We start from the raw sequence: 15366 nt of genomic DNA on the forward strand, positions 1-15366 counted from the left end.
AGTGAGGGCAGGAGCCCATATTCTCTCTTTGTGTGTGTGTGTGTGTGTGTGTGTGTGTGTGTGTGTGTGTGTGTGTTCCAATAAAACTTTATTTAAGAATGCTGACATTTGGCCAGGCGCAGTGGCTCATGCCTGTAATCCCAGCACTTTGGGAGGCCAAGGCGGGCGGATCACGAGGTCAGGAGATCGAGACCATCCTGGCTAACACGGTGAAATCCCATCTCGACTAAAAAAATACAAAAAAAAAATTAGCTGGGCTTGGTGGTGGGTGCCTGTAGTCCCAGCTACTCGGGAAGCTAAGGCGGAAGAATGGCATGAACCCGGGAGGCAGAGCTTGCAGTGAGCCAACATCGCGCCACTGCACTCCAGCCTGAGCAACAGAGCAAGGCTCCATCACAAAAAAAAAAAAGAATGCTGATATTTATTTAAATTTTATATAATTTTTACATCACGAATTATTATTCTCCTTTTGATTTTTTCAACCATGTAAAAATGTAAAACTATGGTTAGCTTTCAGACCATACAAAAACAGGCAGGCAAAAGTTTGCTAAACACTGAAATAGAGGAAGGAGGAGGAGAAAGAACAGGAAATAAATGACTATGGTAGAGGAGTATATTAGCTTAGTGTTTATATTAGGCTAGATTATGGTGAAGTAACAGACAACCTCAAAATCTCAGTGATTTACAATAACAAAAGGGTATTTCTTATTCACAGCACATGTATACTTTGTGCTGGCTAAGTTCTATTCCACGTTATTTTCATCCTGGAATTCAGGTTCATAATGCAAACTCCATCTGGAGTACTGCTGCATCTAGGAGCAGAAGAAACACAGAGAACATGGCAAACCAAGTGCTGGCTCTAGATGTTTCTGCCTGAAATTGACATACATCATTTTCACTCTGTTTCATTGGCCAAAATAAGTCACATACCATGCTAAACTACAATGGGGTAGGATATAGAATCCTCTTCCAGACCAGGGCAATTACTATTTATGAAAAATAACACAAGAGCCCATATTTTCAACAAGCTTTCCTGGAGGTTGTGCTAAACAAACAAGGTTGGGAGCCCCAGTTCCAGCTATTTGCTCATTCACGTCCCTTACATCTCCAAAATTCCATGATCCTATGAGTTATTTTGCATAAGGTGCCCACGGATGGGGAAAGGTTGAAGGATGTAAAAACTTGGATGCAGAGCATGTTGGTTGGCAGAGGAATTTATAAACATAAAGCTGCCTTACCAGGGCACAGGCCCAATGTAGGAATTCTAATTTGCCCATCTATTAGTACCATCACCAAAAATTAAAGAAAACTTTCATTCAGGAAATGGCATGTGCTTCCTAAACAGTGTGATGGCAATGGCCACTGTTGGCTGCCCAGCATGCATTTTCCCCTCCTGGTAGCACCTTGAGTACCCTTCAGAGCTTTCCCTTTCCCCCGGTGGTTGTAGCCTCAGAATGCAGACTAGGCTATTTTGACAAAAACTCATTTAAACAAGGTAGGCTTCTCTTACAACATTCAAGGTGGTCCCCAGTCCTGAGGGACAGGCCAATAGTGTCAGGCACACAGGCTCCTTCCATGCTTTTTTCTTTGCCATTCTTAAGGTATGGCCTTTGTCCACGAGGTCAAGGATGGCCATCCACAATCTTTACATTCCACTATAAAAAAATGAGAAAATGAAAATATAAGTACCTTTCCTTCTAAGGGTACAATCTAGAAGTTGCATTTTTGCTCACATGGTCCCATTGACTAGAATTAAGATACACATACTTCTGTGTGAGGGAGGCTGGAAAAATGGGGTGTGTAGCTCCAATAAATTTTATTACTAAGAAAGAGGAAAGCAGACAATGGGTGAATGGTAACTGCAATAGGCTGTGTTGCTTCCCTGTAAAGGAATAGTTGAAGCTGGGTAATTTATAAAGAAAAGAAGTTTAATTGGCTCATGGTTCAGCAGGCTGTACAGGAAGCAGGGCATTGGCATCTTCTTGGCTTCTGGTAAGGCCTCAGGGAGCTTTCACTCATGGTGGACAGTGAAGTGGGAGCACTATTTCACATGGTGACAGCGAGAGCAAGAGAGAAAGGAGAAAGCATCACACACTTTTAAACAACCAGATTACAAGAGAACTCACTCACTATCATGAGGACAGCACTAAGACATTCATGAGGCATCCACTCCCATGACCCAAACACCTCCCACCAGGCTCCACATTGGGGATTACATTTCAACATGAGATTTGGAGGGGACAAACATTCCAACTATATCAGTAACAGTCTCTTCCACAAAGGTTACATCCCTGGTGCTGCCCCCCATTAGGAAGGCTAAGGAGCCCCCATCTTCCTTTCACAACACCAATATAACCAGGGGTGGGCAGGTAACTAAGCATGGCCAGTGGAAGGCTCTTTTCCAGGGCTCTGAATACTGAGTGAATGAAGCAAGGATGGAAACTAGCATCAGAAGGTATGTATTGTAGTGCTGCTGTGTTGAACCACTGCTGCTAAGACAACATTGTCATGTTTCCTTTCCCTAGCTCCTGGAACTCTGTGGCCTCCAACAGGTTCCCAAGCCTGCTCACAGCCTCCTGTTGATTTTATACCCCCATTCCACCCCATCTACCCCATTCCAGACATCTTTCCAATAAGTTTACTTTACTTGGCTAAATTCTATATTCATTGCTCTTAATGAAGACCCCTGTCTTAGTCTGTTTTGTGTTGCTATGACAGAATACAATAGACTGGGTAATTTATAAAGAAAACAAGTTTATTTCTTACAGCCTGGAGGCTAGGAAGTCCAAAATCAAGGAGCCGCATCTGATGAACACCTTCTTAATGTGTCATAACATGGCAGAAGGTACCACATGGCGAGAGGGCAAGAGCACGTCAACTCAGTTCCTTCCTCCTCTTTTTATAAAACCTTGAGTCTCATCATGGAGACCCCACTTTTATGACCTTATCTAATCCTAATTATCTCTCAAAGGTCCTACCTCCAAATATCATTAATATATAAATTTGGGGAATGTTTCCAACACACGAAATTTAGAAGACACATTCTCACCACAGCAAATCCCAATTTAGCCTCAGTCTAGGGGAATGAAAAGAAACTTAAAACCAAGAAGTTAGATAAACCCTAGTATGCTCTCAGCCTCATGCCACACTGGAGACTTGGGATGATATCACTGTGGCTCCTGTTTACAGTGACCTAGGGCCCACTCTAGAATTTAGCATTCCCATTGCACGCTTCATCTATCTTATCTATTGCTGCATAATCAATAACCCCCAAAATTTAGCATTTAAAGCAATAAGCATTTATTATCTCACAGTTTCTGTGAGTCTGAAATCTGAGAGTCACCTAGCTGATTTCTCTGGCTCATGAGGAGACTGTCAAGCTGTCAACAAAGGCTGTGATCTCATTTGGATGCACAGTTGGGCCTTGAGGGGAGGGACAGAGATCTGTTCCCACGTGCATTCAGAGGATGTTGGCAAGCCCTGGCCTTCCTCACGTGGGCCTCGCCACAGGGCTGCTTACAATACGGTGGCTGGTTTCTCACAGGGGAGAGATCTAAGAAAGAACAAGAGAAAGCACCCAAGATGAAACTCATAATATTTTACAGCCTAATCTTGGAAGAGACAGCCCCTTATTTCTGCCATTTCCTATTTGTTACAGTGAGTCACTAAATCTAGCTCACACTCAGGAGGAAAAGATCACATAAAGGCATAGGTATCAGAAGGCAGAGCTCACCAGGCCATCTTACAGTCAGGAGGCCACACCATAACGCTCATCCATCATGAATCAGTGAATCACAATCTGGGGAAGAGGATGAAGGGTAAAGCTTACCTAAAGTGTAATTTCATTTTTTCTAATGAAATGGCCTAAATACATTTGCCTTCAAAATATCAGGCAGCAATTGTCAGGCAGAACCCACCATTGCCAATTTTTTTTTTTTTTTTTACTGTACTATAATTTACATCACACTGCTACAACTGCTATTTTATATGACATTCCCAAGGATATTTTAAATGATGCTAAAAAAGACAGTTATATCAATTTCTGGTATTTTATTATTATTATTAACAATAACAACCAGATGAGCAAAAAGAGGTAATATGTCCCTTTCCCATTTATCTTATTTTAGTTCTCTGTTAGGATTTCTTTAGCTGCCATTGTAGCTTTCAAAAAGATAGCTCAATTACTGAAGTACTACCCATTAAATTAGAAATGATAGGTTTGCCAAAGAAATAAGCTATTATTTAGAAGTAAAAAGCATAGGCAACGACACTGCTAACCCTCAATGAATTTCCAGAAGTCTTAACACCATTTCAAAGCTATTGTGAACAACGAAACTAAGTTGATGCTTTTGAAATCTAACAGATTGTTAAGGCACAAAATGACAATACCTGTAAATAGCTAGGATTTCTCAATTATTTAATAAAAGATCTCGTGTGCAAACAAAGTAATGTGTAAGCATCTATGTGCCAGTTGTTCATGCCTGGGAGTCCTCTGTGACTTTTCATAGTTCCCACCTAAACAAGTGTGATCTTCCCTGGGGTTCTACCTCTCAGGGCAATCACAAGCAGGGAGAGCTCATGCAGGGACAAAAAAAAAAAAAGTTTTATTTCAACATAGGAAAGGAAAGGGAATATTATTAGCAGGGTGCCCAGATTTCCCTTTACTAAACACATTTTCTCATTTAATCCAATCTTAAACATCACTTTCCTCAAGGAAAACTTTCCTAATCACTGTCTCTAATGGATTTCAGACACCCCTTCCCCATTTTTCTTTGCCACATACACTGTTCATTTCCTTCATAGCACTTATTTTATTTTTAATTGTGCATTTCTTTGTTTTCTTACATATGCACCATCCTAAACTGCAAGCTTCATGATGGTAGTGTCTCCACTCACACCATCAGGCAGTGCAGCAGATGGGCTGAGCACACACTTCTGGAACCAGGTTGCCTGGGTTCCAGTCCTGAGTATTAAAATCACCAACTATGTGACCTACGCAAGTTTCCTAACCTCTTTGGGCCTTACTCTTGTCATCTGTAAATTGGGAATCAAAGTAGCACCCCCAGTGCCTTTGTTATGAGGATTAAGTCAAAAACTGTGTATTAGTTATCAATGAATGCCTAGCTTTGGGCTCAATAAATGTATGTTTAGGAATAAATTCAACTCTCACAATAGTTCTACCAAACAGACATCATTGCTAAGTCTACACATGAACAGACCAATCCTCAGAAGCCAGCTAAAATCACACACACTAGTAAGTCAGTCCTGGTAGTCCTAGATCATACATGTTACCTCCAAACAATCTGTAGTTCTTGGGTCAAATTATCTAGTTTTGTGTTGCCTGTGATGTTACTCTTTATTGTTTTCTAGCCTTTAGTAAAGTTTCCCAGCTTTAAATTAACTAAATTATGGGTTATTAAAGAAAATGTCTCCAGAAGCTGGACTTACTTATCATAAAGACTTGGCAGTTTCCTTTCAATAGTGTTTGCTAATTTTCACAAGAACCCTGCTAATAAGGTATTAAGATCCTCATCTTACAAAAGAAGCATTGGGAAGGGGTTGAGTAACTGCCTCCTTCCTTCAGCGCAGTTGTATAGCAGGGCTCCAAATTGCAGTGGTTCCATCAATGAGTTCTGGAAGCACATACCCCCAGTTCTGAATCCTGGTCCACTCACTTAAATATCTCTGATTTAGCTTCCTAATCTAGAGAAAAGAAGGAGTTCATTTCTCAACTCCTCATTGAGTTGTTGTATAATATTAACAACATCTATACATGGAAAGTGACTAACATACTTCTCAGCTCATAATGTGTTCAATCTTGATAAATTCTAGTGCTGACGGTAGTGGTGGTGGTGGTAGGTGGTAACTGGTAGCAGCATTCCTACCATGTACACAATGATATTTGAAGGATGAGTTGTCCAGATGGACAAGGAGAAGGTAGATGAAAGCCCATTCTTACAGAAGATACAGTCTATGAAGACATGAAACAGGATGGCATGTTTGAGCAATATGGCTCCAGGAGAGGCATGGCATCAGATGAAGAGAGAAAGGTATAAAAGACTGGGTTTGTTATGAAAAGGAGTTTTAAGTGGAAGAAAGATATGGGTAGATTTGCATTTAAGTCCAAATGTACTGAGCTCTTGGGGTTGAATCAGAGGAGACAGTCATGAAGACCAGGACACAATCAACAGTGAACACCTTAACTGAGGCTGGATTTGCAAACAGCAAGAAGGCACACAATTTAAACTTTTGGGAAACAGACATGACAGGATATGACTGTGCCTTGAAGGGATCTAGAAAGCAAAGAGGCTAGGATCTTATGTGTTTAAGATAGGTGACTAAGTAGATGATCCAACCATTAAGAAAGACATTCAGAAGGAACACCAAGCTTCAAGATGAGGCAGAAAATGAAAAATTGTATGAATTCAAAACCCTTAGAGTAAAAACTCACTGGACAGCTAAATCTTATAGGACAAGAGATCAAAAAGTGGGTGGACATATATCTTCTTGTGTTTTTACTGAAACAACCTGACTTAATGGTCTCCGGGACAGGATTCCTGGGTTGTTCATCTTACAACGTAGTTCCTGGGCATGGTGTCTTTCCCCCAGAATTACGTCTGAGAGCTAGGTCTGAGACTGCTGCTGTTTCTTCACTTGAGCAGCAGAGGAGCTAGTTGGCTCGTATTTAGGACCATGATGTGAGAAATGGGAGAATGTTTAAACAGCTCAGTAGTATAAAATTTAGCGTGGGCCAGGCATGGTGGCTTATGCCTGTAATCCCAGCACTTTGGGAGGCCAAGGCAGGAGGATCGCTTGAGCTCCGGAGTTCAAGACCAGCGGGGGCAACATAGTGAGGCCTTGTCTCTATTTTTAACTTAAAGGAAAATAAAATAAAATAAAACTAAGCATGAAGATGGGTGCCAAGACAAGAGACACTATCTCACTCCCACCCAACACATGCATACACTGAGTGGAAACCAGGCAGATCTATCTGGTCAATTCAAGTTGTTATTTCTCTGCCCTAATGCTCCCCGTTTTAATTTGCTGAGTGAATATAGCTACATATAAGTTAAACATGTAATGTGAGTCCTCTATACAGGTTTGATCAGTCTTCAATGGATAATTGAGTTAATGAATGAGAAAACCTTCTGAACTTCACAAGCTTTCTCATGCCTACCCCAGTGGAAGGTAATACTGCGTGTAAACTCAGAAAATGGAGTCCTGTTAACCAATGGTCTTCAAATTTTCTTGTGTGCTTACTCCTTGAAGGAATTTTGACAGACCACGAGGTCCTTTGCATATTTTTAAGTTGATAACAAAATGTTTTCAACAAATTTAAATAGTTGCAAAATGTATAATTTATAGGATAGTGTCAATAATGAATTTTTAAGATAAAACTATGAGCTTACTCTTTTAAATATATTCAGTGGAATATAATACTGTATGATTCTGACAAATCCTCATTCATTTCTAAAGTATCCACTAACAGCTGGGATCTGTGGCTCACGCCTATAATCCCAGCACTTTGGGAGGCCAAAGCATGTAAATCACTTGAGTCCAGGAATTCGAGACCAGCCTGGCCAACATGGCAAATCCTTCACCCCACTGTCTGTACTAAAAATACAAAAATTACCTGGGTGTGGTGGCATGCACCTGTGATCCCAGTTACTCAGGAGGCTAAGGTAGGACAATTGCTTGAACCTGGGAGGCAGAGATTGCAGTGAGCCAAGATCACACCACTGCACTCCAGCCTGGGCGACAGGGAAAGACTGTCTCAAAAATAAAAATCAAAATAAAATATCCACTAACAAGCTCTTCTTTAACAGTAAAAATTCTTATATTATTCCTTTTTTGCTCTTTATATACTTATTTCCATTCTACTGTCCTGTCATAATTCTGTCTTAATGTAACATATTGATGTTTAATGATTTTTTATTATTCTATCATAGTTTTCTATTGAAAAATATGTATGTAAACTGAAATCAAACTGTTATTTCTGTAACTATATAATTATGTGTTAAAGATATTTTTCTTTGAGAATGTTGTCAATTTAAACATTACTATTGATTACAAATGATCAAAACAATGTAAAATACATTAACTATGTTGCTTAAATATAATTTAACATAACAAGTAACTATTTGTCGTTATTGTTGCTGTAACAAATTACCACAAATTTAGCAGCTTAAAACAGCTCATTTGTTATCTCACTGTTCTGTGGGTCAGAAGTCTCAGTCTGCTCAGTTTTGCAAACAAAAAATCAAGGGTTAGCAGGATTGAATTCCCTTCTGGAAGCTTGAGGAAAGAATCCACTTCCAGGCTCATTCAAGTTGTTGGCAGAATTCAGTTTTACACAGCTGTAGGAATGAGGTGCTATTTCCTTGCTGGCTATGGGCTGGAGACCACCCTTAGCTCCTAGAACCTGCCCTCTGGTCCTTGCAGGTGGGCCTCAGGACCAGCAAGGGTACAACATATCCCTCTCACTCCACATCTCTCCTGCCTCTTCCTCCACTGCTGCATCTCTCAGACGGATGCTTCTGCTTCTACAGACTCATTTGACTACACTGGGTTCACCATAATTCAAGATAATCTTTCTATTTTAAGGTCAATTGACCCATTGATTGATTGGTAAATTTAATTCTGGAAAGTTTTTTCACAGCAGTGCCAAGATCAGTGTTTGACCGAATAACCAGGGGTCAGGAATCCCGGGGGGACATCTTCAGAATTCTGCCAACCACAGTAATCTGTTATTAGAAAAATAGCTTTTAATGAGATAGATGAGGCATTTTTTTTAATTAGCCCATGTGTCTGTGGGTGAATATTACTCACTGCCAGGATGAGACACATTTTTAAAGATTGTATTTCTGTTTCTTCACTTTCAAATATGTAAGTGCTGAGGAACTTTGTTCACATACGTAAGTAGACGGGAGTGGAAGGAGTTTTGTTATAGCAACACAACTGGTCTGTAAACACCTTCTAAATTATTCTCAAAAGTATCATGAAGTGATATATCATTTGAAGTTTTCTTTTTTTCAATGATTCATCAACTAAAAAGCCACTGAGGGTCTACTGCAATTCTGTTGAAACCAAACAATTAAAAGCCATCTGACATGCAACAGGATTCTTTACCCAATCTTTTCATTCCCAATTTCTGGAACACGCAGTGGTCCCTCCTTCTCCACGGACCCCAGCAGATGCCTGAAGCAGTGGATAACACCAAATCCTATGTGTACTACGTTTTTTCTATACATATATACCAATGGTTAAGTTAATTTACAAATCAAACACAGTAAGAGATTAACAAGAACCAATAAGAAAATAGAACAAATTATAACAATATACTATAATGAAAATTATGTGAATGTGGTCTCTTTCTCTCAAAGTACTGTAATATTTTCAGACTGTAGCTGACCACAGGTAAGTGAAACTGTAAAAAGAGAAACAGTGGATAAGGACAGACTACTATGTGCCAAAAAGTCTGTACCATGCCCATTATTCTTTCATTTACGAAAACAATGAAACAATTTTTGGAGGCACAATTAAGTTTGAAAAGAAAGAAATGTTTCATTCCCCAGCTATAGCTACTACGTAAACAATATTTTTAAAGTAAATACCCATGTTCCAGAGGTTGGGCTTGTCCCCACAAGCAACCAAAAACCCAACTATACAGAGTGAAAGTCCATGGCTGCTTTAATTATACATTCAGTAACAAGAAAAGATTCAGAAGTGGTTTACTCATAAAATCTACATTAACCTAAAATAAAAAGGATTTTTTTTCAGATTGGCAACAATAACAATAATAGACATCCTCAATGCCCCTCAAAACTAAAAAAGGAATACCTGTAAAAGAATACCTAGTCCAGTGGGCTAATAGGTTCTTTCAAAAGAAATGCAAGCTCTGTAGAGAACAACTGGCAGGACCGAGTTAGACTGCTTGGAATTATGCAGGATCTATATTATCACATCAACCTCCTCACCGCATCCTGAGAGGCCACAAAGCCTAAAACCAAAGCCAAAATTCTCTCTTAGCCCACCTTACACCTTACCTGTTGCCATCTCAAAAATAACCCTTGTGCCAGTTATCAATCTATTGCCTCATCTCCAAAATCACCCTTCATTGCCTGCTGTGCAAAAATGGATCTAGATGCTTTAATTTTTCTTTGCCAGTTGGCACAATATTAAACTTTGTCAGTAGAGGGCACTGGAGAGACATCACAGGAAGGAGTAGTTTTCTTCCTGGTTCAGGTGTGCTTTCCCATAAGGCTCCTGAAGCAGAGCTGGCTCTTCCAGCACCCAGCTCTGGCAGTGCCTACAGCATCTTCAGGGCCCAGCTCATACAGTACTCACAGCTTCTCCATGGCTAGCTCCTGCAATGCATAGCAGTCAGCAGCACCTGGAAGCCAGCAGCTTCTCTTTGCACCCCCTCACCAGGAGGCTTTGTAGCAGGGTGGCTCCACTGAGACACCTCCCCATCAACAGCTTTCCCTGGTACCCTAGAGGGTATACTTCCAGCAACTTCCACAGAACACGATCACAGCAACGTCCCTGCCATTCTATGGACCACAGCCGTGCCTTCTACAACAAGGACTTGATCTGTACCTGAGGAACTGGGAGAGAGCTTCCTTCTTGGGTACCCTGCCCCAGCCCTAGGAATAGGGTTGCTTCATGTATCTGCCATTCCTGTATTCTTTGCTATTCTCTTTACTTCCTCCTAGTTAATCCCATGTAACTCCAATTCCCTGTTATAATTAATAATTCTTCACATTAAACTTTCCCTGTGCAAATATCTGTGTGGTGCCCATTTCCTGGTTAGACCCTGATACAGCCCTAAAACCAGACACTTCCAAGGAGATTTGCCTTAGCTCAGCTAACATAGGTATGTCTCTTTAAGATTCAGAGAAGGAAATTTTTTAAAGATGTCATAGTTTCTCTTTTAAACAGATCACTTTGTCTGAGACAAATTAATATTTTTAGCAAATTCCCTTATGATACAGAATGAATAATCCCAATTCATTTAACCTTTCTTGACAAACTCCTATTTGAATCACTCAGCACACTTTTCTTTGGCGTTTTGGGATCTTCTAAATGTGACGAGGGGCTGTATGATCTCAGACAGACTTCCAGACATGCTGCTGTGCGCTTCTGTTATAATAGTTACATTTTCACAAATTATGAAAAGTGAGAAACATGCCCATGCAAAGGTAAAATTACTTAAGTAGGTGGAAAAGACACTCTTGCTTTCATCTTTCTTTATTAAAAATGGAAGTGTGGAAAGCAGAAGAGAAAAGAAGGAAAACCACAGAATGTTAGGCAACCTAATCAAAACTAGAAAAGAAGCTGGTGATGTCTAAATAATAAAATAACAACATGGAATTGTGGGCAAGGCATCTAAGGAGCTTTTAATTCTAACCTCAGACTTCTAAAAAGATTTCTAGTTGCCCTCAAGATTATTTGATGGAGCCTAAGGTACACATTAACCCATCATTTGAATTAATCCTGCTTTTGTTATTGTCTTCTGAAATGAGCCCAGAGAATTCTTCTATCCATCAAGGTCATTTTCTGTGGCAAGGGCAATAGAATTCTGCAGCCAATGCAAGTTGATTCAGCAGCTGTAATAATATGAAGCCATCTGCAGCCCTACATTTAGTATGCAAATGAGAGAAAGCAAAGGTCTAGCATTAGATGCAAGATCTTAAATTCTGTATTTGTCCTCTCTGGCTTTCTATCTGTTTACCTCCAGTAACATCTGATTCATTCTTTCTTACATGAAATAGTTATTGAGCATCTGAGGATACAGACATGAACTAGAGTAATAGAAGAAAGCTACTCTGGCCACTTGACATTTTCTTATTCTACCTAGTCAACCAACCTCCTTTTAAATTAATTTGCCTCCCTTAAAAGCCAGTACCAGCCAGTTGTTTACTTCCTCATTTCCCACTCCCAGGCCATGAAGCATTGTGGCTGTCTCAATGTTTCTGATGATCCCCTAGCCCCAAGCCCATTCCTCTGCCAGCAGCTCACAGCACCTGACTGCGACTCACTCAGTTTTGTGGAAACTGAGGCCATACAGCATTAAACCCTTCAACTTCGGTTCTTTCCTCCTCAACATTTGTCCTGATTTGTTCTCATTTTTTCAAATTCCTTTTTGTCTGATCAATGACACCTATCTGGTAAAATATTCCTAACATTTTTCAAATTTGTGCTCCGAACGCACCTCTATAATTCCTCCCTGATGCAAGCCTTAATCAGCCCTCACTGGAAAGATGGCAATATGTTTATTGATATCATCTTGTATTGGTAAGTGTTCTTAGTTGCAAGTAAGAGAATCTTCATGTTCTGGTTAGCTGCAGAATCTGCAGAAGGGCCAGGGATAGAGCTCTGGAGCTATGCATCCGGGAACAATGTCCAACCATACCCTAGGGGCTGCTCAGTAAAAACTCCAGTGTCACCACCTCCTGGCATCTGGGAGGATGGAGACAATGCCAGAGACTCTGCCACCGCTTCTTCCAAAGAACCAGATATGTCTGTCACTGTACTTGCCACAAGAGCTGTTTTCCCACAGTTAGCCAACTCCTATCGTGGCTCAGTTCCAAATCCAAGTCTTGCACAGGTGTCTCTGAATGGCGTAACTGAGATCATACACCTGTACTCTAGCTTCAAGGGAGCCTAGGAATATGAGTTTCCCGAATTAAAGTTTGGAAAGGTAAAATTCACAATGTAGAATATTCATACAATGTAGAAATTACTCAACAATGTTGGGCTGCCACAGAAGCAAAAGACCACTAAATATACCCCTTCAATCCATCTTCTAATATAAAATATAATTATTTTATTACTATTTTTAAAAATAATTTTATGGATTCCCTTTTACCCAAAGATTAACGTAAGCTGCTAAAATAATATGTAAGCGTTTGCATGGGTTTGCCTTCTTTTCTTCTGTTCATTCCCTATCGTTTCATTCTCGTAAAAAACTAAAGCATTATAAGATTTTTTTAAACCCACTGGTGGTTTATGACTCTCTGCCTTTGCATGTGCCTTTTTTCCTGCATAGAGTGTTCTTTTCCCTTCAAGTCTCTTTTTAGAGCATAAATTGCATGCCAACCTGTGGACTATGCACTAGAAAAACAAAAATTAATAATGAGTTCCCACCTCAAGGGATTTAGCAGCGTGAGAGAGACATGTAAGCAAACAGTATGAAAACATAAAGCTACTCCCAGGATAGAGTGGTGATGTCGGGCGATCCGACAGATCCTTGTCCAGAGAACTATGTAGACTTGGATAAGGGGGTTAATCACTTCTGTTTGGAATGGCAGAGATAAAGAGAGTCAGGAAAGGTGTGGCAGGATAATATTTTCAAATATTAATACTGGGGGATTTTTGATACCTGATATTTCCCTCTGATTCTCTTCCATGTCAACAGAAGTACCTTATAAGCTTTATGGCTTTTTCTCATTCAAAACTCTAAGCCCTTAGGATCAAGATCACAAACCAGATGTGCCTGAAGTGTATGCACCCTACAGACATGATTTGTTTGGCTCAAATGCTGTTTTTATTCATGTAGAATTAGTTGCCAACACAAAAAAGTTCAACAATTTCACGTGAGACTAAATTTCCAGCTTCTCTTGAAAAATCTGTAACTTCTGCAAACTTTAGGTTCACAAGTTTCATGGCATCAATCAGCTGGAGCTGTGTAGTGGCTGCACCTTTAAATATACCCAGTCCCCACCACTCCCTGTTGTCTCCTACACTCACCTGTTTCACCTTTTTACACTACCTACCTTACCCCAGTAGGCATTTTAAGTTTCAACACATGCCTTAGAATAACTGAGATGGTTTTTAGAGGAGCTAAATGTGAGAAGATGATTCTGGAATATAGATAAATATCAGTAAGAGTAGGACTTCTCACCCATCATAGAAAGAGCTGTTGCCTGGCTAGGAGTGGAACAGAATAGCAGTCTGTGGATCTGAGAGCAGTGAGAATGCAGCCCACCTTCATGGCCATATTGCTTCAAAGATTCTAGCCCCCAGCAATGCATGATTGGTTGTGAGTCAGAACGCACTGAGAACCTGACCAAAACCTCTATACCCCAAGAGTGCCATGAAAGTATCAGACAGCTGCTGGAGCTGCTGAAGCTATCAGGAAAAGGACACAGATGGTTGTGAGCAACCTGGGTAACCAGGTTTGAAGACTAACGAAAAGACTTTTTAATTTTATTAAGCAAGTATTGATATAGCACATATTACATGCCAGCCCTTTTCCAATTACTTTATCAATATTAACTTATTTAATCTTCATAACAACATAGTGAAATAAGTACTGTTGCTATTCCAACTGTCAAATAGAGAGACTGAAGCATGGGGAAATTAAAAGAGTTGCCCAAGTTCACATAAGTAATGAGAGATAAAGCTGAGATCCAGATCCAGACAATTTCTCCGGAGCTCCTGCTCTTCCCACAGGCTGGTGCTACATCTTAAGAGAGGGGGATAGCCAGGCTCAGTCCTGGGAAGGCTGCAAGGGATGGAGTGTAGGGTGCAGCCAGATTCAAACATTAGACAGAGAGAAGCATGCCTCCTCCCACGTAATAAGAGGGACAGAAAAGGCAGAAGAAACACAGGTTAAGACCAGGAGAAGATTTTTTCTGGAAAAAAAAATAAAAATTTAACTTGTATTTTAGATTCAGGGGGTAAATGTGCAGCTTTGTTATATGGGTCTATTGTGTGACACTGAGGTTTGGGGTATTAATGATTCCATCACCCAAGCACTGAACATAGTACCCAATAGGGAGTTTTTCAGCCCTTGTCCCCTTCCCTTTCTCCCTTCCCAGTAGTCCCCAATGTCTATTATTTCCATCTTTATGTCTATGATTATCCAATGTTTAGCTCTCACTTATAAATGAGAACATGTGGTATTTGGTTTTCTGTTCCTGCATTAATTTGCTTAGGATAATGGCCTCCAGCTGCATTCATGTTGCAACAAAGGACATGACTTCATTCTTTGTTACGGCTGCATAGTACCCCATGATGTCTATGTACCACATTTTCTTTATCCAATCCACCATTGATAGGTGCCTGGGTTGACTCTATGTCTTTGCTATTGTGACTAGCACTGCAATGAGAATACGAATGCATGTGTTTTTGTTTTTGTTTTTTTGTAGAATGATTTCTTTTTCTCCAGGTACATACCCAGTAATGGAACTGCTGGGTCGAGTGGTGGTTCTGCTTTCAGTTCTTTGAGAAATCTCCAAACTGCTTTCCACAGAGGCTGAACTAATTTATACTCCCACCAATAGTGTATGCATTCCCCTTTTCTACAGACATGAAGAGTTTTTCATCTGGTGACTTCTATTTCTTTTTCTCTAAAGTAAG

The 15366-nt window shown here is 40.2% G+C and overlaps 1 protein-coding gene across 2 annotated transcripts in view; it reads right to left on the reverse strand.

The window, feature by feature from the left end:
- Positions 1–1516: 1516 nt before the first annotated feature.
- YTHDF3 (YTH N6-methyladenosine RNA binding protein F3) overlaps positions 1517–15366 on the reverse strand; it is a 136238-nt gene continuing 122388 nt past the window's right edge. The window contains exon 6 of one of the 2 annotated variants that reach the window (XM_058443785.1): positions 1517–1655. In XM_058443785.1, coding sequence (XP_058299768.1) covers positions 1646–1655 — 10 coding nt within the window. In that variant the 3' untranslated portion in view covers positions 1517–1645. The remainder of the gene's footprint in view (positions 1656–15366) is intronic. The other variant, XM_058443787.1, reaches the window with a different exon arrangement.

This window comes from Hylobates moloch, unplaced genomic scaffold, assembly GCF_009828535.3.
Source record: "Hylobates moloch isolate HMO894 unplaced genomic scaffold, HMol_V3 SCAFFOLD_9, whole genome shotgun sequence".
Classification (NCBI taxonomy): domain Eukaryota; kingdom Metazoa; phylum Chordata; class Mammalia; order Primates; family Hylobatidae; genus Hylobates; species Hylobates moloch.